Here is a 23779-nt window from a genome sequence, read left to right as displayed (position 1 = left end):
ATCATATGGTATTATGGATTGCCAGTTGAACTAAGGATGCTCAGAGGGGTTTATTCAAGAAAGTTATCACTTTTAAAATCAATATTCATTGTTTCGTCATAATTTATGCCTACCTAAAGCCTTCATTTCCGGCATTGAAGAGCGAAAAATTTGCAAAAATTATCACTAAAATAATTTTGAAAATCACTCTTTTTGTTTTGAATTTGCCTTTCAGAGAAATTTTTGTTGTTAATTAAATTTGTTTTCTTTTATTTTGACAACCGTTACTTAAAAAAAAAAAAGGACATACATCGTTGACTTCTAAGAATCGATAATGCATATGTTATTTTCGACTTTTAAATGCATTTCATTATGAATACCGTACCGTAAAAGTCTTAGGGCGTAACGTATGCCTTTCAACTTATTCGCTTCCAAGAACAATAACCGTTAATAAGGCATATGTTTTGCTAGCTATTCGAATATTATTTATGTACATGTCATTAGATTTATTAATACGGAAGGGTCCTAGCGTATGACACATATCTTTCGACTTATTCGCTTCCAAGTATGAGAAGAACTGATAAGACATACTTGTACATTTGTTATGCAGTCATTTGTGGTTTATTGGTTTATTTACTTGGGAAGATAGGAAAAGATCAGAAGTTCAGTGAGTGGCAATAATGTCAGTGAACTAATGCTGGAAAGTTCAGCTTCGGAGTGTAAAATTTATTGAACTCAGATATGAATACGGAGATTATACATAATCTTTAAAGAACAAAAGAACCGAAACTTGAAGGGCGAAAATAATTACCGCTAGTCACCCAAAAATTTTACTTAAATTGATAAACAATTTAAGTCATAGTATTTTTTTGATTATTTTAAGTGATGTTTTAGACAAAAATATACATGTAATACTTGAAGACACATTATAGTATGGATTTATGTATTAAACTTTCCATGTAACTATTTATATTAATACCGAATACTCAAATTATCTATGTAAACACATCTTAAGTACTTAATTAAAGAAATATAAAATTGCTTTTGCTTGAATTTATTTTACTTATTTTATTGTGTCTTTTCGATTTGGAAGATTGCGGAAAAAATTGCACCTTGAACAGTAACGTACATAATTTCTCGTTTTGCAAATTTAAATTCAAATAATGCGCTTAATTTCAACTGAACCAGAACCGGATCGGCCAATCAAAGTGCGAACATGAGATCCCAGCGGAGAGCCGAAACGCCGATGCGCTCACATGAGTCAACACAGTCGGCTTACATCTGATCTATATGCAAAGCAATAGGCACACATACGCACACATGTACACACTTCTAGGAGGCAGTGGAAAAGTTGGCAAATTTACTGTGTTTTTATGGCAAACCGGCCAAGTGGCAAGCGAAAACCTACAAAGCACGAGCAAATAAAACGCGTTCTACAACCTCAGTAGCCACTGTAAAGCTAAAACAATAATAATAACACAATAAAACGTTGTAAAACAACAAGAACATGTTAATTACTCAAAGCTCTAAGCTGTGAGCAGTAGAAGCTTCCAGCTGCCGCGCCGGTTCCACTTGAAGCGCGACCAGCAGCGCCGTGCGCATGTTGTTGTTGTTGGCCAATCGCCAGGAAGGTTTACACCAGCACAGCCGCGGCTTTAAATCAGTGCAACACCAGCAGCCACCGGCAACGGACTTGAAACTTGAACACTTATTCGAGCGAATACAAGCAATATTTGCGGAAAAAATATTATATAATCGAATACTCATTACAAGTGTTTAATTTGAATCGGCTGTGGTGCAAAAAGTAACGAGAAAAATCCATAAATTATATTCGAGCATTATTTTTTCCAAAGGCGCGCGCATACAAACCGACTTTGTGTATCCGCAGGAGACAGCCGCCAGCGCGTAGAATCGAGAAGCCGACGTGTACGCCGCGTACTGAATGCAAAATCAGTTATTCAATTGTTGTGCGCGCGATTAAGGGAAACCATTGAATTTAAATAAATATAATTCAATTGCGCAAAGGAATTCCTGTATTTGCCTTTTGTATTTGCTGTCAGCGAAGCCAACAAATTAATTCAATCCGCGCTCACACACTCGTCCCACCAGCGAACACACACGCACAACAACAAGGCATAGCGCACCGAAATGTTGCTGAAATTCCTATCTCTGGCATATGTGCTACACTTGGCAGCCGCCGCGCCGCAGGTGAGTCAGAAATTTGCGTTTAATGAAAAACAAAAACCAATTATTTAAGTTAACGTAATTATTACTATGGTGGTGTGGCAAAGGAAAGCCAGCATTTAAGCCGTTTATATATTTTTCTCGCTTAATTGTTCCAAAAACTGCGCGGTAAAAAAGTTTCAGTATATTTTTTTACCGAGCAAATAAAAATATTTCCGATCACTTCTTAGAAGGCTTTTACTAAAAATCGAAATTCCATTAAGCAAAAAAATAATTTGTACACACAAATTAAGTAAAATTATATAACGGCATATTTGATACCGTTTACTAAGTCCACAGCTCATAAAAACAGTGTGAAAAGGATTTTTAAAGCCAGAGGCCAGGTCAGTGTACCAAATATCGGCACGAAAAAATTAGAGTTTTCAGAATTTTTTTTTTGCATTAAATCGTGTTATTTTACAAAAGTATATGGCATTATTATAGAATGTGTTGGCTTGAAGTCACGAAAATTTCAAAAAAAAAAATTTATTTCCAAAGTTATAGTTGTTTGTGTTGACCCTGTTCCAAAAAAAGGTACTTGCGGTGACAACCATAAGTCTTTGGAGATTCATCTAAAATTAATCGGACAAAAAAAAATTAGTTTTATAAATAGATAAACTCGGGTCTGATCGAAGGAATTTCTTTTTTTTTTTCAAGAATTAACATAATGCCGGCCTCACGAAATTTTTTTCTAATTTTTTTCGAAAAAATCAACAGTTAATTGGTCTTAAAAAATCGAAATTTTCGAAAAAATTAAAATCCTTCGATCAGGCCCGAGATTATTATGTATTCTAAAAGCTGTATAAATTTCATTAAAATCTACTGAGCGGTTTTCGAGTTACAGTTGTCATCGATTCAAAAAACATAGTTTTGAGAAAAACGCGTTTAAAGTTTCACACTAGCGCTTTGAAGTGCCCGAGCTCGCTTTGTTATTTGTCGAATAACTCAAAAACTAATTATCGGATCAACGTGAAATTTTCAGAGAACATTTTTAAGATATTACACTTAACGAAAATGCAAAAAAAAAAATAAATTAATTTTTTGAAAATTCTAACTACCCCTAACCCCTTAACTCCAGATTAATCAGCACTAGTAAACACTTGGTGTAACAACGCCCAACTTCTTAATAATGACATAATTTAACATTCGAATACGAATACGAAAATCGCTTTCCCCCAACTGATATTATTTCTGGTTCCAAAATATCATTATTACAATAAATAAATAAATAAATACTTGGCATATGAATATTTAGGACACCAGGAAGAAACTTTAGCCTAGATATTAACTCTATTAAAAAGAAGACACTTATTTTTCAATAGTTAGGTTAGGTTAGTCTGGTAGGTCAATGAGCCACGCGTAGACCAGTTTTGTTCCTTTGCGATACCAGATGGAGTTCAGTTACTAGATCCGTTCGGATTATTTATGCTTAGAGATGCCTGCGCTTGAAGCGAATTTTAATTTTATTTTTCAATAGATGGCTTTAGTAATTTGTGTCACGCGCGTGCTAAAAAGATACAACTTTGTACCAAACAAGCCTTTCAGATAGTTCTGTGATTGCCGGACTCAGTATTGCTTGAAGACGCGTCAAAGATGGGCACCAGCAAAGAGAAAAAACTTTAAATTTTGCAGTTTTTTAAAGACGAGTGTCTGAAAATGTAAATAGTGTTTATGGTCCCGATACTTTAAGAGTTAATCATACGCAATTTGGGTTTCGTCGATTAAAAAATTTTGATATTAGAGATGAACTACGCTCTGTTAGACGAATGGTTGAAATATAGATGAAAACCATTGACTACAACCACCATATAAGCACTGTTTCGATTAGCTAGAAGCTAACATGTCGCAAAAAACCACCACACGAGTAAATGCCACAAAACCCACGGTTCGAATTTCCTTCCGCGAATCGTGGCTGCTGAATCGCAACAAAATCAAATCTAAAGCAGATGTTTGCTGATGATGATAGATCACTTACAATAACACAGAGCAAAAACAGTCATAATAATTGCCGAGTCGGCGCAATTGGTGCCAAAGCTAGGATTAATGATCAGAAAAGTTGTGCTATGTGTTTGGTGTGATTGGCAGGGAATCAGCTGGTTCCTATCTAAACTGCTCTCATACAGTTAACAATTCGACTTCTGATTGGCAGTGAATCAGCTGGTTCTTATCCTACACTGCTCTCCTACAGTCAACAGTTGGACTGTCTGAAAAAAGCAATCACCTCGAGGTGGTCAAAAGGAGATAAATTGTGTTCAATCAGAACAACGCTATGTCCCACACATCGACAGGGACTCGCCAGAAGCTCCGGAGGTTCGGTTGAGATAATCTTATGCAGCCAACTTATTGTTCGGACTTCGCAAAAAGTGATTACTACCTGTTCCTAACTATAGCCAGTAATTTTTCTAGTGGAAAATTCGCTTTAAAATTGTTACAGTTTTGTGCCAGTGGGGACGAAGATTTCTATGCGAGTGGCTTTATGATATCATCTTCAAAATGCCAACAAGTTATTTAACAAAACGGTCCATATTTCATGTAACTTGGACAATTCCAACTATGTTAAGTGAAGGTTTCATACAAATATTATTCTTTGCAAAAATATTGGTTTTATTTTTACTATACCTACATACATATATACTTATAATTTAATTTGGCATCTGATGAAGTTCATCAGCCATCGTCTGCCAAATTATATTTTGAGCCACCATTTACAATTTTAATTTTATTCGAGCTATAAAGCCAGACTGAAATTATGGTTCCTTGCAGCCGAGGTTAGTCCATCAGACCGATTAGCCAACCTGAGCCGTAAAACTACGGACAATTATTTTACCAGCGGCAGTGACCGCAATATGAACACACGCACACTCATGAACCGTATTAAATTTGTACCTTTGTAATAGCTGCATTTACGCATTTACTATAATTATTACACTTTTTACAAAAACATTAAAATAATTGAGTTTTAAAACAACAAATATTTACAATTGAACACACATACACACATCATTTAGGTTTTTTCATTACTCTGTTACGAAATAATAGAGTAATTTATGTGAGTGCGCGACACTATGTGTGTGTGTGTGTGTTGTGTGCAATAGCGAGGAATGAATGCCAGAATTATATGCTTGAATGAGTGAGTGCGTGCATGTGTGTGAGTATCTCGCAACTTCATAGTGTAGATGTAGAAAAACGGATGAGGCAAAAGCAAAGTCAGCAACAACACAGCCACAAACCACTGGCAATTCATTATTACAATAACATAAGTTAATTAAATTTGCTCATTCGCCATTTGCAAATTAACGCGGCTAAGAAAAAAGCTCTTTAAAGCATCGCTTCTGTGCGCAGGTAAACAGGTATTCGCAATAGTTGAAGGTACATATATCTATTATTAAACTTCAGTCGCGCAAATACATGTGCGTTGCAATCGGATATGCGGATATACGCTTGAGTACAGTAACTCACAGAAATTATGGTGAATTAAGTAATATTGCTCGAGGGATGGTCCAAAATTATAGTTATACAGTTTGTACTTAAATTCGATTGACTCATTACCCAAAGGAATTTGTTGATATACAGAAACTTCTAGAAGCCGTCAAGGTCAAATATACTTTCCTTCCAACATCAAAGCAGGAATAAAGGGTTGTTAAACTTATTCCAGTGTGAGAGCGCCCCAAAATTAGCGTTTTTTATAACATTTTCCATTATGGCCAGATTGAAAAAATAATTATTTGTGGGCATTTAAATTGAAACACCCAACATTTAATACGAATAAAAACTACTATATAGTTGTTGTTTATTATATGTAGAAACTATTTAAATCTTTTTAAAGAATATTATAACAACTGACTTTCGTCCTTTCAATACCCAATAATAGGATTTAAGCTTGTTAGCTCTCAATCATTAAATGTTTTTAATCATTTTCCATTGAAAATATACTATGATGCTTCAAATTACAAAACCTTTCATCAAATACCTTTAAATTTCACAAATTCATTTAATTTTCATTTTTATAAGTGGTCTTGAACGATGCAACTAATCCCTCCGTTTACATATTTTTTTGGTAAGATTTCAATCTGGCCATCGCTCGTTTCCAATTGCTAAACGTCAAAACCTACTGAACTCGATTAGCTGTCAAAGTTCAGTAGGTTTTGACGTTTAGCAATTGCTCTCTCACTTCCAGTGAGAGAGGAGTTAAAGATCTCTTTATCTCTGATCAAAGTTCAGTAAGTTCTTTCAAAAACCTCAGGTACGACATCTTCTCATCTTCTCAACAGGAGAGAGTAAAAATATGTTGCATGCTTCATATTCTTCTTTACTGGTGTAAACCCCGCTTACACGATTATAGCCGAGTTAACAACAGCGCGCCAGTCGTTTTTTCTTTTCGCTGCTTGGCGCCAATTGGAAGCCAGGTCCTTCTCCACCTGGTCTTTCCAACGGAGTGAAGGTCTTCCTCTTCTTATGCTTCCCCCGGCGTGTATTATGTCGAATACTCTCCGAGCTGGAGTGTTTTCATCCATTTGGACGACATGACCTAGGCAGCATAGCCGCTGTCTTTTAATTCGCTGAACTATGTCAATGGCGTCGTATATCTCATACAGCTCATGATTCCATTGAATGCGATAGAGCCTTTCTCTCGAAAACTCGTAACTTCGGCTCACCATATAGCAGGACGGGAATAATGAGTGACTAATAGAGTTTGGTTTTTATTCATCGAGAAAAGACTTTACTTCCCAATTGCCTACTCAGTCCGAACTATGTAACACCTGTTCAAGTCCTTTTTTTCTGAGTAAGCACTCGAGCAAATTTGCAACATTTATTTATGAGAAAGGGGTCACCTTAAAAACAATAGCTTCTGAAACCTCAGACTCATCTTTTAAGGGAACCAAAAGTACTTCCTTTCCATTATTTAAAAAAAATGAAAATGTTTATTTTCTTTACTGTAAATATTTACTGAACATTGTACTTTCATGGGCTCATTTACACACACAAGCATGTCTTCATAAATGTTTCAACACGGCTTTTTATTACGATGGCTTTTTACCGGAGTTGGCTACCGCAAAACAGCGGCTGCAATTGCAGCCAATCGACGGACCAACACTCAAAGTTAATTACGAAAAACAAATAACGAGTATACAATATATGAATAGGTAAACACAGAGTGTGTGCATAAAAACTTGTAAGAGAGCTTGAAATGCTTCATACACCACTGCAAAGCAAATTAGTAGCTCGTGCGTTTTTACTTATTTTAATTATTATGTAGACACAAGCGGCTGACTACGAATGTGTGTCTGTCTGGTATATATGTACATCTGTACATATACTACGAGTATCAAGAACACCATGTGCGGAGTAAACAAATTCACGGTCTATTTCGTATTCAAATACTATTATATAAATATTTAACAAAAATAATAATAACAGTAAACAAAAAAAATCCCAAAATTATGGTTATTTATAAATAACTTAATTTTAGCGTTTTATAAAAGTGTTTCTCTTCGCTTTCTAGCTTCCACCTGTTTTGTTTTAATTAAATATAATCGCCACCTAATACAACACTGTTGTTATTTGCTCTGTTATTATGTCAACACTGACGGTCGCATGAATTTATTTTTATTGCTGGAATAAATACATACGTTGTTCATATATTCCTTATATAGTTCAAATTTTTTTTTAAAGTCTTTAGAGACTTAACAATAAAGATGAATGGTTGAAAATAGTATGATCCAATAGCTATTTTAAATTCATTAACACTTGGATCAACTTACTTTATTATATAAAATTTAACCGAAGAACTTCTTCACTGCTAAAGATTAATTGAGAGAAAATAATTTAAATGTAACGAGCAGAGGAGTGGCGAAACGTCAATAAATGTCGTCCGACATGCAGTGATTTTATTGACAGTGAGTCGCACCTAAACATGCAACACTTTCTGCTACCTGATTCACAAACAAGATGGAATAAAGATTTGGTCGACTACGTATTGATATGTTAGTGCCAAAGTTAGTTAGTTTGGAAGTTGAATGAAATGTAAATAAAAAGTGTGAAATTTCACATGTTGTTGTGAAATATCCAAGAGAAGAGCAGTAAAGAGTTCTAAATATATTTTGCGACAATCCAACCTGCAAGCAACACTCGACCTTTGAACACTCTTAACTAAGAACCATAAATCAAGCGGAACAAAGCGCTGACTCACCTAGCTTGCACAAAACCCACTACAGGAGTTATATATATACATATATACTAATATGCAAAACGATCTAACCAGCTTACTGAAGCATTGCACAAATGCATCTATTGATGTCTAACGTTCCTGTGCAATTAAGGCAAGCAAACTGGCTTTTATAGTGGTTAATTACATCAATTATCAGTAAATTAATGTTGGTAAGCGGGGTGCTAATGCAAAATTCGATTATCAGTTGTTGTAACCAACGGTCATTTTCCGTTACGCAAACTTGTGACCTAAAGCAAGTTAATGAGAGGGAGATAATCTATGCTACAACTACAATTCTAATGGCTACTGAAATTAGGTAACCTTGATCACCTTTAATCTGATGCTAGAAGTTATAAGTATTAAATACCCCCTCTGGTCTAGAAATATAGAAAAATCGAGATTTAGCTATTTTAAAATATATTTACAGAAGGCTTTTTCTAAAATTTTGTTTATTTTCGGAGATGTAGGTATTTTTCTGATCCGTCATTCTAACTTAATCGGCCGGCTACTGAAGCTATCTTTTTCAAAACGATACCAAAGTTGCTTTGTTTTTACGAACTTCAAAAATCTCCCGAAATTCATGTCTCTAGACTAGAATACACTCTTAATAGATTAGATCATGATGCTCATAATCACGTTTTAGACTTACATACATATAAAGGGTGATATAGTATTTCGAGGTTGCCTACTTAAAAAAAACTTCTAATTTGATGAAGAATGGTTATTAACATTCGAAAGAACATTCTTGGCATTTATTTTTTTGAAGCTTATCTCTTCCAAATGTTAACCGCGGCTACGTCTCAGATGGCCCAATCGTTGAGTTCAATTTTCGATGACTCGTTCGAGCATTTCGACTGGTAGTTAGCGCCTGAATCGAAGCGAGTCGGTTATCATGGCGCGACATCGGTAGACATTGGCGGTTACGTTCTTACCGGCATCATTTTTGAAGAAATATGGACCGATGATTCCTCCGCCCTACAAAACACACCAAACCGTTGTTTTTTTCTGGATGAAATGGCAGCTCTTGAATCAGTCCAGGTTGATCTGCGTTCCAAACGCGGAAATTTTGCTTATTTACATACCCACTAACCCAGAAATAAGCCCAATCGCTGAAAAAAATTTGGCTCGAAAACCTCGGATCTTCTTAGAACTTTTCAAGAGCACATAGACCGAAGCGATGTCGCTTGGAAAGGTCGAGCAGCTTCAGTTCTTACACAAACTGGATCTCAAGATGAGTGATGGCGTTCCGAATAGTACACTCAGTAGGCCGATTGTATTGACCATAAGTTGAGCGAAGCGCGCGACACACATTCTTTATAGAAAGTGAATTTGCGTAATAAAGTTGAAGGATTTGTAAAGGTTGTTCAAGCTTTAGTCTGTCCATGTTGAAATGTCAAACAATACTGTACAAAAATAACATGACAACTAGACACGGTTCTCGGGTGATCTGTCAAAAAAGCGGCTATTGAAAAAAATAACTATAATGGAATCACCCGTTATATTTTATCAGCAGTTTCTCTTTTTGCATTCAATTTTTATGTTTTCAATTGATTTTCGACATATTTTTATTTCTCTTAAAAAACTTTGTGTGCTCATCTTACAATTTTTACCACTCCTTCCATCTTAAGTTGTTATTTTCTCTTGCTATTCTATATCAATTTGATTATGCTAGCATATTTGACTTCTACCAGTTGTTTCGCCACACTCCAAGCTTTGTCAAACGTTGGCAACCATTTGGTTATCTTCTTTGTAATTTCTTACTGGCAGAAAAAAGATAGGGATAATGAGTAAACAGAGGTTTAATTTTGCGAAAGCTAAGCATATTAAAAGTTATTGCTCATTACAAACTTTCAACCATGCCATGTTCGCATACAACAAATCTATAAAAACCTTCTGAGTTTATGCATATTTATGTATATGTGTTTAGATTTGTCTCCATTTCTGCGTTTGTAATTATAATAATTTTCGCACTTTGGCTCCAGACAAGCAATCTTTCTACCAGACAATAACAAATTAATAGTTCAAAATGTAGACATTAAAATGCAAATTTCTGCAAACAGTCATGCAAAAGATTATCTGCTAATCCGGGGTGTGCTGCTGATAAACATAAATACATGAACGTACCTACATACATACATACTTATTTATTAAATTTGTTTGCACATTTGTCACCTGCGGCCACTGTTAACCTCTTTTTATGACAACTTTTCCCATCCAAATTCAACTAACAAATGCTGAACATTAGACGAAAATTATAGCAGCTTTGGCAAATAAGCTCAACGCGAGTTTTTTTATACATCTCTTCAAGGAAAAGTCATTGACCGCTATTGATGACATTTCAAGAGAGTTTTGCCATTTTTCGCTAGGAAGGATGCTTGCATATGACTATGTATGGGTTTTTCTCAGCCGAAATAATCTAAAATCTTTAATAGTTCTTTAAAGTGTTAGTACTTAAGGACGAAATTTTGAATACTCTACCACTAAATTTGTATCTGAAATTATTTTCGCTCAACAAACTTCCCAAAGATTTCAAAGAGCTGAAGGCTTCAAGTTTCAAGTAGCTTGCTCACTGATAGGAGAAGCTCGGCAAAAAATATTTCATGTTCCTCATAGGTAGTAATGAAAGTAACTTATTCATTTCTTATTTGCTGAATTATTACTATTAAATTCTATAAAGAATGCATGATATATTTTGAGAGGATTTTTAGAAAAAAAGTTTAATTGTCCTCTCTCTTTGATATAGTGAAATCCACAAATATACAACCATTTGAGAACGTGGAGCTAAGAAAATTTTCTCATTCGTCTCTTGACATTTACTACATATGTTTATCGCGCTTTCGTATTTTGCCAGTTTTTTCAGAATTCAATAAATTGCACTATTTATGGAAAGTATTTATAAAAAAACATGTACTTTAAAAAACTCCTTCCTTCCACTGAGCAGCAACTACTAAACATTCAAAGCCTAGCGTTCACTTTCCTCGGCTCCTTTGTACGCCTTTTTGGCACCATTATAGTATAAATTGATTAAATTAAAAGGCATTAACAATTACCTCAACAGCTCTCTACACTTTATTTGCATAAATTTTTCCGTGAAATGCTTTCTTTCCACGTCTCATACAAATGGTATAAAATATCTGATGGGAGAAACTGCCAACCCCATGATGAACAACCGAAAACCGAACAGCGCCAACCGACCGTGTCAGTGTCAAGGAGCAAATTTATGCAAACCGTGAAAAAGCATTACAACTGCGACCTTTTTGGTGCCAGTCTAAATAAACACCGCTTATCATTCAACTTTACGAGCTTAATTTCAATTTCAATTTAACTGGACAGCGAAAAAAAGCCAGCGAAATCACCGATGAACTTTGCACCTGAAGAAAATAAAGGGCCAACCTGATTAGTGAAAATAAGAATTCCATTTCGGCCCCACACATCAGTGCAAAGGGAAAGAAAGCAAAAAACTGTACCATTCTACTTATAAGATCACACACACGCACACATCGCAAGCACTGCAAAATGCTAATTTCAGAATAAGTTGCGATAAACATCTATTTGCTCGATGAAGAAAGGTAAGAGAAAGTAAGAAGCTCGTGTGACATCGCGGCAAGGACAGAGAACCCACAGTGTTCGCACCAGCCCATTAGCAGACACACACGCGCACATAAGCTGCCGCCAAGGCATTACACCCCAAATTGGCCGAGAGTATTTAGTCACACTTGAGCGCACTTTGAAAGTGTATGCCTCTCACCTTACGCCATTCTCTTTGCCCATCTTCCATCAGCACTTGCCATTGTTGTTACTTCTGTTATCTGGTTGTTGTAGTTTAACATTAAACAAGTAAGGAAAGGTTAGGCTTGAGCGCGAGCAAACACTATAGATGGCGATTCCGGACAAGAACATTTTATTCATGGATTTTAGCCATTGTCAAAATGGTCTTGTGACACGGTGTATTGTCCTGATGAATAAGGATTTTTTTCTTCTGCAAACCGCGTCTTTTTTCACGTCTTTTTTTTCTTCAACTGGTTTAAAAGATTGCAATAATATTCAGAATTAATTGCTTTACCAGTTTGCAAGTAATCTACAAACAAAATTCCTCTCGCATCCCAAAAAACTGATACCATAACCTTCTTGGCAGATTTCCGGACACGAACTCGTTTCGAAGCCTAAACTATTATATCCTATGCGACGTGCTGCCAGCGTATAAACAACAGTCTTTCAGAGTGTGTCACATCATAAACTAAATAAACGTATGTATGTATGTACTTTCTTAACTTGAAATGCTGAGCAGAGTCTCGTGCACAAAACCACCGCAACAACCACAACAGCAGCTTGCTGGAAAAGTAGCAAGCAAACAAAGTCACAGGTGTAAGAACAAACTTAGCAGATCGTCTAAAAGTAGCATTTTTTAGTCTAGAAGTAAGAAGTAATGAAAATGCAATGATACCTTCGGCCTTACTTGAATCATACTTGTATTATTATAACAACTATTGAAGAGAATGTAGTAGCTTCCGCAGGCGCTAATCTGCAAAACCTTCATTCCAATTCATTGACTCCGGATTGTTTCACTGCTTCCTGCCAAATCGAGCCCGTAGGTAAATTATGCAGAGGATGTCAGTTAACAATTCATAGAACATCAAACTATCAAATATGGTACGTCAATTACTGCGAAATTTTCCCACAGGGTATGCGTGTAGCATTTGTATTTGTTGTAGTGAATCCATGTTTCAAATGAGTTAGTTTCAAATGATTATTATCTTTACAATGCTGGCTGTTGACATTGGCCTCTAAGAACAAAGACACAACTGTTAATTTTATGTTGTTTGTGTCTACGAATGTAGTCGGCAAGGCGAAAGTGAAGAACAGGTGAACCGCCGTGGCTGCGACATTCGCTGTGTTTGATTTGCTGTTGGAAGTTTACCAGCGCGACTTTCGCGATTTTCTCCGCATTCAATTTGAATTTTCTATCCTTGGTTGCAGTTATTTGCGAAATTTAGTTGTTTTTGAGGAAAAGCGTACGGTTTCCTTGTGATTTAAAAATGAAACCACCACCACAATAGCTTTATTGTTAATTTCACTTTAGTTACCAGTGAAACCAGTCTAACTATAAGACTATAAAGAGAACTCTGCATAATATGCCAGGATTAAGAGGAATTGCTCCTACACATCTCCACAATACGCAGACATACCGAAAGGGTTAGTAAAACCAACTTTAATAATTAAAGGTGTTGAACAAATTATTTAAGATATAACCATTGCTTAACTAAACTCGTCTATGCATATTTGAAATGCGAATAGAAGAAAAGTTTATTATAAGATTATTCACGCTATAAATCAACGCCGTAAATAACGAGCTGATAGTGTGCACGCAAGTTATTACCACGCCCCGCATGTCTGCCGCCATCAGGATGACCGCCAATGGTCGGAGCGCTGTCTGCAGCTGATAGCTGATAAGCGGACGTTGGCATTTCAAATCGTAATGTCGTGTAATTAAAGCCAACGCCGCCGCGCAAAACCATAACCCTTGCAGAATCCACGGTTGCCAAATGTGCATCGGCCGCGCGCTCCGCAACTGCTGTCGTGTACAGTGGAGTTTTCGCGTCGAATGCGTGCATTGCGGTTATGATGTACTCGCTGGTGTCACCCTGTGGTGCAAAGAGAGACAATTGTTAGAAAATTACATTTTATCTAATTGTGAGTATTACAAGAGAGCGCGCACTCGCAGTGATTAACAGAGGTTTTACCATTATCATTTGGTCGGTATTATCTTTGCGGTGGCCCTAAGGAGCAGATTCGCAAGAAATCGGTTTTTAACGCTGCTTCATTAAACAGTTAGACGGGGTTGATCTAATAGCATGGCTGAGATTATCAGCTGTCGCTATTATTATCAAGGTGCGCATATTCTGTGAGGCATGTTTGCTTGCTGAAATCAAAGTTCGTCGAAAGCTTTGTCTATATAGTAACTCCCTGACACAAAAAGTGTCATCGAAGAAAAATTGGCTAAGGATAACGGAGTTCTAAAATCCATAACAAATTATTACAAAACAAGACAAGTTCTGATCCAAGAAAGTTTGCTTGTCAAAAAGCCGTCCATCGTATATTTTGAACTACACGAAGGTCAAAACTTCTATTTATAAGTCAACTAGTAGATCCGGTCTCGCTTTGCTGTGGTATACATTTTATACTATTATTCATATAATAAACTATTCAATAAAGCGAAAATTTTATTTACAAATAACGTTTTTGTCGGTATAAGAATCCAAGGGATTGTACTTGAGGTTTAATTTTGAATATGTTCCTACAAATAAATTTCATTGGAAAAAATATCGAATTTAAGGCTGCTTCCTCAATGTCTGGTTACCAGCCTTTCTGTCCAGTTAATAGAGTTGTTCGCTTAATAAAGCATTTATTTAATAGAGCTTTCACTGTACTTTTTATTTGAGGATTGTTTTTACTATCCTGTCTTCTAAGTTGGTTCAAACTGGACACGGTGTGCTAAATTTTGTTACAATCAGTTCAGTAGTTTAGGAGTCCATCGCGGACAAACAACATGACACGTAAATTTTATATTTAAAGAAGATTACCCTATGAAGGAATCATGGAAGTGCCAACACACTAACTTCTGAATATCATTAGTGGGAAGTTATTTGCTTAATGACTGTGCATTGCGAAAAACGATAGGAGTTTGTTAATCTTTTTTCACTTTCATTATTGTAAACATTATGCACATACACACACACACACACACACACATAAATATATATGACATATAAGTTACTCACCTGGCGTGGATACGTAACGTCAACTATCGGCTTGTTATCAGTGAGCTTAATTTCTTCATCGTAAATAGGCGAGGCATACTTGCCCACATGACCCCACGTCAAGGAGACTGCACCAGATAACGCTGGCAATGCGCTAAGTGCGCAGACAAAAAGTGAAAGCAATACAAACTTTTCGGTATTTTTCGAATATTTGTTACTCATTATCGCTACGTCGAAGATATCGAACAACTACTGGCCCAATCAACCCTTCAGAAAGAACTGTGAACACATAACTAATATCGCTATCGCCGCCGTTTCCGTCAAGTGCCAACAACCAGCCAATACAAAACATTCAAAACACACAAACCTCGATCGAAAGTGTCTGCCGTCAATGCGTCATACATATTTACGAGTACTTGATATAACAGTCGATCGGCACAGTTGAAAATAGAATTAGGTGAATACTGTTGAGCTAATTTGTAAAGAATACGAAATACAGGCAACCTTTAATGCCAGCGCACAGCACTGGATTAGGTAGAATATATCTTGAATTTTTTGATTTCAATGCAAATATGTATATTTCCCGTTTAAACCAGCATTAAGCAATTACTTTCGGCTATTCTAACCTTAAGAAGTAACATTATGGCTTGTTAAACATATTGTTCGAAGTAGTGTTGCCATCCTTAAATAATATACTAAATACAATAAAAAAATTATCGATAGTTTGCCATGAAGTTTAAAATATTGGGTAGTCGAAAAAGTCTTTTCGTATTTTGTCTATAGATGTCTTTGCAGTCGTATATGTCCAGTGCTACCAATCACACTGTGTCCATATCATATGTCATACCATATTGTGTTAGAAAAGCTTTAAGCTTCATTTAACCAGAAACAAAAATTTAATTCGGGAAAGTTGTGTGAAAATAATGAAGAAATTTTAAAACTTTTGTATAAAAAAGGGAAGAATGCCACGCAGGCCACCAATGAAATTTATGAACTTTGCGGAGCCGTTGCTGTATCAGTTCATGTAACACAACAAGGGTTCCATACTGGAAATTTCGAAGTTGAATTTGGATTAAAATTACGAAAAGACTTTTTCGACTACCCAATATTTTCTAAAATATGAGTCGCTGTTTGTATATAACGGGACATAGCAATATTGGAATAGGAACTTTAATTATTTGTAGTCTTGCCTGAAAAACCCATAATTTCCATATGTGTTTTCCCATTATGTTTAACATTGACTGTACGTACCTGTTTAAAATGATAACGAATTGATGGATCGAAAATATCCAACCGCCTATTTATATTTATTGTACTTGACAGAGATAAGATCGTAGTCATCTACTTACATAGCACATACATATGTAATATGTTTAAACATAGATATGTCTATAGTGCAGCGAGATATCGCTGTCAAAGTTTCGCCTTTCGCCCTCGGACCAGTTAATTGGCGCGTGTATCACGACAAACTCATAAATGATAGCAGTGCCCAATTTAAGTCGGTCTGCTATATACGCAGATGATTTGATAAAAAAATACACCGTTAACTGTCAACAGCTTAATTTTACGAAAAAACAGTCCTATGCTAAAATTGTCCAAATTCCATATTTCGACTTATTATTTGCTTGTTATTTATTTTCAGCTTCTCACCTTTAGAGACGGCAAATTTGGTGTAAATTTCGGTGGTTATCACGCTGAGGCGGGTCTGGGTGGTCTACTCACTGGCGATGCAGCGCATGGCGGCCTAAGCGCTTCGGCTGGTACGCCGTTCGGGCAAAGGGCTGGTGCTGGCTTAGGGGGCAGTGTGGACGGTAATTTTAATATTATTCATTTTAATTAAATTATATAAAAATCAATAACGATTAACACCAAAAAGCTGACTGCAAATATGAATTACAAAAATATCACAGATTTCATCGAGCATTGCTTAACGCATTTCAATATTTAAACTTAATAGTCACCACTTCCGGCAGTGTTCAGTGAATTGCGGTAATTGTCCGATTAAGCCCCCATTCAGACATTCAGAGCTGAGAGTGTCTAGGAAATCTATACACAAACCTACTCTTATGAACTATGAACTATGATTGTCACGAAAATTTGACTCCTTATCGGAAAAAATCAATTTCAACTATGTGGAGCTTTGCCCGCCAAAGAGTAAGAATATCGTTGCCTTCAATAAAAAAGTCATAATACTAGTTCAAATGATAATTTTGCATATTTACTTCATTATCCAAATGCAATGCATTATTTCACCACACCTCCCCTATTTATGGTGTGTTTTTGTTTTGCCGCTCTCATGTTCTAACCGTTGCCATTTCCTAAAGGGTACTTAGTTTGTTCAAACTTTCTCGGCGGCAATTAATTATTATGCGAACATTCTATGGCAACATTGTGGCACAACACTTTTTATTAAAACTTTTCATGTGGAAGCAATATATTTACCACAATAATTCCACAACTGTTAATATGCATGCGCCAACCAAAATAATACAAACTCGTGAGATCAGAGGCGTTTGAGAGTTATTAATGAATTTTTCTCATTAAATTAACTACTTTGTGTGCGAATGGAGTTCATTTTCACATTGATATTGGAATTCAACCGAATTCGATGACCCATAAATATTAATGAGCATATTTAACTATTTTAAACATATCTACTCAAACCAGGAAATGCCGCTGGCGTACTGTATGCCGGTGCTGAGGCCAATCCACAGCTCGGTGCTGGAGCCATTCTTGGCGGAGATACCAGCAGAGGTGGTTATGCGGGTTCACAAGCTTTTTCCGGCGGTAGAACCGTGGCAAGCACAAAAAACCACATCTTTCCGGGAACTTTCAGCAATCAAGTGGACGCAGTGACTAGTGGTCCCAGTGACACAACACAGTATGATGGCATTCAAAAAGTCCGACCACCGAAGAAGTATCTTATCAAACCCAGTGTAAGTATTTGTAATGACATGCCCATGGCTAAAGCTAATCAGAGAGTGAAGTAAAGAGCAAAGTGAAAGAAAGAAAGCATTATCATCTACTATCATCAATAACTAACGGATCATCAAATTTGCTATTTAACTGTGCTTTCATTTCGTTTCCGCTCTAAGCTGCAAATTGAGATGCCAAGGAAGTGAAATTTTTAATTGAAATTGATCAAGGCTGTGACAAAGTCAATGACACCCTGATTCAGCTTAACATTCTACAATTCTAAACCCTTGATGACTGAAAGTGACTGTTAACTATCACCGTCTCAACGTTTTAGCAAGAAATTATTATTATATCCATAAATAGTTTAGAGTTACTCTCTCTCTTGAATTATTTTTCATTGCAACAAATGATAGATTTACTTTGAGAAGAAAATTTTTGTAATAAATTTTCGATTGAACCACCCTTCCCCTCTTATATGCAGTCCTACAGCAATAGCGCAAATAAGACACCCAATAATTCTGACCGCAAGGCCACTGACAACCGCCATGCCCCCAGCACTGACATCCTTAAACGTGGTGATGACTTTTCAACCGCTGCAACAGGCAACCATAACGGTAACAGCGATGACGTCAACGTTGACACCAGCGCTGCCTCTATTGCCGGAGAACAGCATAAAGGCGTCGTGAAACCAATTGCTACATATGTTCCCGTTGTACAACATCCTGCAGGAGCACCAAGCGCCAGCGACACCACAGAGAGCGTAGGGAAAGCCGATAGCCAGCAGCAGCTCAGCGACGCACCACAGCCAGCCAACGGTGTCGAGCATGCTGCAGCGCCACCCACCATCGTGGTGAGCAGGCAACGCTTGCGCCAAAAGTCACGCACCCGACCCAATAAACGTGAGCGCCAGCTGCAGCGGCAACGCGAGCGCCTACTGCAAACACAGCTCGCGCTAAGGACGACAGAGGCCGGAGTTGGCGCGGTAGATGCGCCGCATGCAACACAAACCAAACACCAGCAATCAGTTGTTGCTGTGCAGCAACACTCGCAGGTATCACAGCCGTCACGGGCGAGTGGAAAACAAAATGGCGAAACCACAAAAAGCATTATATATAAAAGTGAAAATGAAAATGAATATGTATGCATGGGTGCTGAAGGCAGAAAATAATGACTGAAAAACGGGATGCACGTAGCGGCACAGCGGTGTGTCTGCTTAATTTACCGTTGTAGTGGTGGCAGTCTCAACTTGACTGGGGCGGTGCAGGCACTGCTTTTTTAGTTGCTCATACGCCGCGCACAACCGGCGCTTCGTATCGCTTGTTCCTGCGTAAATACAATTCCCCCTCCCCCACTCCGCTTTCCATTATCACGCATAACGGTGCAATGTGTCAACTGCTATGTGCTCACGCGCGTGCATAAAGAATAATGCGAAAAAGACGTCTCTGCAATTGTCATTTTATGCAAATCGTGCGGTTGAATACACGCGGTTGCCCCCGCATGCCCAATCCCCTCTCACCGGCGACACAGCACGGCATTGTACATGCATTTTGTGGCTTGTCGCTGTTGCAAGCAGGTTTTGTTATTTCCCTTTTGTGTTTTTTCTGTTTTTTTTTTTTTTTTGCTTTGTTTTGGTTTTTGTTTGCTTAATTACTCTACTCAGTTATTGCTCACTGCTTCGCTTATGCGTTGAAGGGTAACTGTAGTTATACTTGGTGTGCTTTCAGGCTAGAGTCTTGTTGCACTTTTTTGTTGTTTAAATAAAACTCGAATATATTTTTATGTGATTATTTGGTTGTGGTTGTGGAAATAATTGTGATATTTACACATTAATGAAGTTTTCAGAGAATAAATACTTTGATGAAAGGGCATTTTGAGTGCGAAATTTCGCAGAAATAGAAACATTAGTGCTTCTGAACGAAAAAGTAAACATAAAAGCTTTTAATAAAAAAATATTACTAATTTTGAAATTTAAATAACCCAAATTATTGTTATTTATTTATTTTCACTACTATAAAGTAAAAAATAAAATAATCAGAATAGTGGTAGTCGGTCGAAAAAGTCTTTTCGCATTTTGTCAATAGATGTCGTTGCAGCCGTATATCTCCAGGGCTACCAATCACATTGTTTCATATCATATAGTGATGGAAAGGTGGGATTTTAAGCTTCATTTAACCAAATGGAATTAAGTTCGGCGAAGTTAAAAACAAGTTACAGCTGTTCAAAAATGTGTGAAAGATGAAGAAATTCGCTTTATTTCGTAATTCTTATATGAAAAAGGGAAGAATGCCACACAAGCCACCAATGAAATTTGTGAAGTTTACTGAGACGATGCTGTATCAGTTCGTGGAGCACAACAATGGTTCGCTTGCTTTCGTTCCGGAGATTTCGATGTTAAAGATGCGCTCTGGTCGACCTGTCGTTGGAAACGTCGATGAAGTTATGGAAAATATTGACCAGGACCATCACATAAGCAGCCATGACATCGCTAAGAAACTTAATATTCATCATGAAATGGTTTTGAACCATTTAGAGAAGGCTACCTACAAAGTTCGATGTTTGGGTACCACATGAATTGTCTGTGAAAAATTTAATGAACCGATTTAACATCAGCGAGTGTTTGGTGGGATTGGAAAGGAATCATCCACTATGAGCTGCTCCAGCCTGGTCGAACGATTGATTCTACATTTTACTGTCAACAACTGATCAGATTGAAGCAAGCAATCGAAAAAAACAGCCAGAACTGATCAACAGAAAGGGCTTCGTTTTCCATCAGGACAACGCCAGACCACACATATCTTTGCTGACTCGGCAAAAACTGAGAGAGCTTGGCTGGGAAGTTTTTATGCATCCACCATATAGCCCTGACCTTGCACCATCGGACTATCATTTGTTTCGGTGAATGAAGAACTCCCTTAATGAAGTAAAGTTGGCTTCAAGAGAAGTCTATGAAAATTTCTTGTTGCAGTTTTTCGCTGAGAAACCAGAAAAGTTCTACACTGATGGAATAATGTCTCTAGCGGAAAAATAGCAAAAAGTGGTCGACCAAAATAGTACATATTTGGTTCATTAAAGTTCATTATAAATATAAAAAAATAAGTTGAAGTTTGGTTAGAAATACGAAAAGACTTTTTCGACTACTCCACATATATAATACTAGTCACACAGTTTTTGAGATATCAATCTGAAATTTTTCACATTTGCTTCCTCGCCAAAACGCAGCTCATTTGTTTGAACTGCCAATATCGGGCTACAATAGCATATAGTTGCCATCCATACTGCGCTATTTCCATAAAATCAAGTCTTTGCGTGAAAAACTTTCATAATTGACAACATATAGTCACTAAATTTAGCATGGGTTACTGCTCAAGGCACCAGCTCATTCTCCAAATAAATTGTTCAGATCGGACCACTATAGCGTAAAGCTGCCATACAAACTGACCGATCAAAATCTAGACAAAGATCTTTGTATACCCTTTTATGCTATAAAATGCACCTGTGAAAGGTATTCGGGGCCGCCGAAGTTAACGGTTGTTCCTAGTTTTTGCAAAAGTAATCTGTAATTGAAGTTCAAAACGCACTTGGCTACAAGTCATTGTAGGAAAATGCAAATATTACGTATACGCCGTGTGTACACGCTTGCACTTCCCAAAGCCGCTTGATAAGTGAAAATATAGTAAAAATAAAAAACTCTACACTACAACGTTATACAAATTCCAATTAGGTGGGCAAATATAAACACTATTTACCCTTATACTGCATCCAATTATTTGAAATATGGTAATGCTGTAAAGTTTGATGCTTAATTGGGTATGGTAACCTATACACAAGGGTCTTTTTGGACACACATCTTAGCAAAGCTTGTTTACTTTTAATTTTAACCAAAGCACACATTATTGCAAATGCCTGAAAGTAAAGAAAAACTTTCAACAAATAAAACTAACCCGCTTTTTAGATTTTAGTATAAGAAACATACTAAACATGTAATTGCTTTTGATTCCTCTCTTGGCACAGTATGCTGCTGAAGCTAGCGCCAGTGCCAACGCTAACGCCAACAGTAACAACAATGCAGGTAGCGGTGTCGCACACTCGAAACAACTGACCAGACAAGTGGAGAAGAATCAATTCAATTTCGCCACGCCATCGCCGCTACCCGATATCAACCTGAACGTCGGCCCAGCGGTAGTGACCAGTGCTTTGAACGTAAGTTTTTGGAGTAGAATTACAATAATTTTATACATGATTTCTCCCTTCTCTTTAATTCCGTTTAGATACCGATTGGCATTTTGCGTTCTCTGCAAGAGTCTTTGGGTGGACTCGCTACTGCCAGACAGGGAGCGTCTGCAACAATTAACTAAGCGACGAATTTCGATTTATTTTACATATATGCATTAAAGAATTATCGATTTTGTATTTAAAGTTGTTCTGAAAATTCAAATAAAATGCGAAAATTCAGCAAGAAAGTTAGTGCCGTTATTTTTCGTCCTTAGTAATTTCATAGAAAACGTGGTGTGGGATATTAGACCGACTGTATTTGCTCTTCCTGTTGGCGGAATGGTTTGTTTCAGTGCTGAGTTTGCCGCATGTTCGTGTTTCACAAGTTCAGTAGAATTTTTGGTTCTTCGGTTTTGATCAACAGGTTTTTACTGTGTTTGCCTTTCGAGTATGTGTATGTGTGAGTTTCATAATTTTATAATAAGTGCAACCGAAAGCTGTTGAGGAACAAATTTTAACAGTTATTTTTTCTGTTAAGACTCTTTTTAACAAAACAACCTCAAACTGTAGCCCAATTTGTGTGTGGATATTATGTAACCGAATATGCTATATATTTTTGTTGTTTTCTCCTGTTTGCGGCTTACAAGTTTACGTTATCGCATTAAGTTTTGGGTCAAATAGTCTAAACAAACACAACCCATGAATTAGTAAGTCCATAAAGTTCGGGTCAAGTGTTTTCGCAATTAATATTGTTGTTGTAATTTTTTGCCACATGTGTTGGTGCTAATAACATGTTCTCGTGCTTAAAAAGCATCAAAGGCAGACTTTTCACATTTAAAAGTACACATTTCCAACTTCCAACACATTTGAAACCGAGTTCGTATCCACATTGCGGTTAACCAAAATCATTTTGAGTAAATAACAGCTGAAAACATCAGGATATTTGAAAGCGTTCTGAATAACAATAAAGCCCGCAACGACATGCAGCTCATTTAATCGTGCTCACCATCATAGCTTGGAAATGTGGTCGCCATTTAGAGACGCCTTAAATGCCGGCAGGAACTCAGAATCGTCTGCTCAAAAGACAGTACCCAAGAGCACTAATCGGCTCTAAATATTATATAAATGTTTAACACTGCAGATATATGTACATATTTACTTTCCATCAACCTGTCCACTTTTACTAGGCGATCAATATTTTTGCCGACAGTGATTTGAAAGTCACGAGAGATTTCAACGGTTGCTGGCTGTTAGCTGGCTCACGGTGCCTGGCCAGTGCTTGCAGCGCGATGTGATGTGATTTAACAGTCATAATGTAATCTCGCTGGGAGCTGGCTGTTAGCAAGCTGTTAGCAAGCTGTTAGCTGGCTGTTGGCAGGCTGTTACCAGGCTCTATAAAAGAAAAGCAGTGCTTAGGCGATAGAAAATGCTCAAGTAGCACTCACTAGCTGGTGGGCGATTATATTACAAACTCTACTTCCGA

At 37.0% G+C, this 23779-nt stretch overlaps 2 protein-coding genes across 2 annotated transcripts; one reads left to right on the top strand and one right to left on the bottom strand.

Moving 5' to 3' along the window:
• Positions 1-1555: 1555 nt before the first annotated feature.
• LOC126756294 (uncharacterized) lies at positions 1556-22544 on the top strand. Its single transcript, XM_050469252.1, has 6 exons — positions 1556-2187; positions 16811-16979; positions 17836-18104; positions 18566-19057; positions 22096-22284; positions 22353-22544. The coding sequence occupies exons 1-6, from the start codon at positions 2128-2130 to the stop codon at positions 22437-22439; spliced, it is 1266 nt and encodes a 421-aa protein (XP_050325209.1). The 5' UTR covers positions 1556-2127; the 3' UTR covers positions 22440-22544.
• LOC126756290 (uncharacterized) lies at positions 13605-15500 on the bottom strand. The gene is made up of 2 exons (XM_050469246.1): positions 15190-15500; positions 13605-14052 (listed from the first exon to the last, which is right to left on the bottom strand). Exons 1-2 carry the CDS (start codon positions 15388-15390, stop codon positions 13735-13737), a joined length of 519 nt encoding a protein of 172 aa, XP_050325203.1. The 5' UTR covers positions 15391-15500; the 3' UTR covers positions 13605-13734.
• Positions 22545-23779: the final 1235 nt, after the last annotated feature.

This window comes from Bactrocera neohumeralis, chromosome 4 (genome assembly GCF_024586455.1).
Source record: "Bactrocera neohumeralis isolate Rockhampton chromosome 4, APGP_CSIRO_Bneo_wtdbg2-racon-allhic-juicebox.fasta_v2, whole genome shotgun sequence".
Lineage (NCBI taxonomy): Eukaryota > Metazoa > Arthropoda > Insecta > Diptera > Tephritidae > Bactrocera > Bactrocera neohumeralis.
Note: the sequence above shows the minus strand (reverse complement) of the source record. Positions and strands in the feature narration are given on the sequence as shown.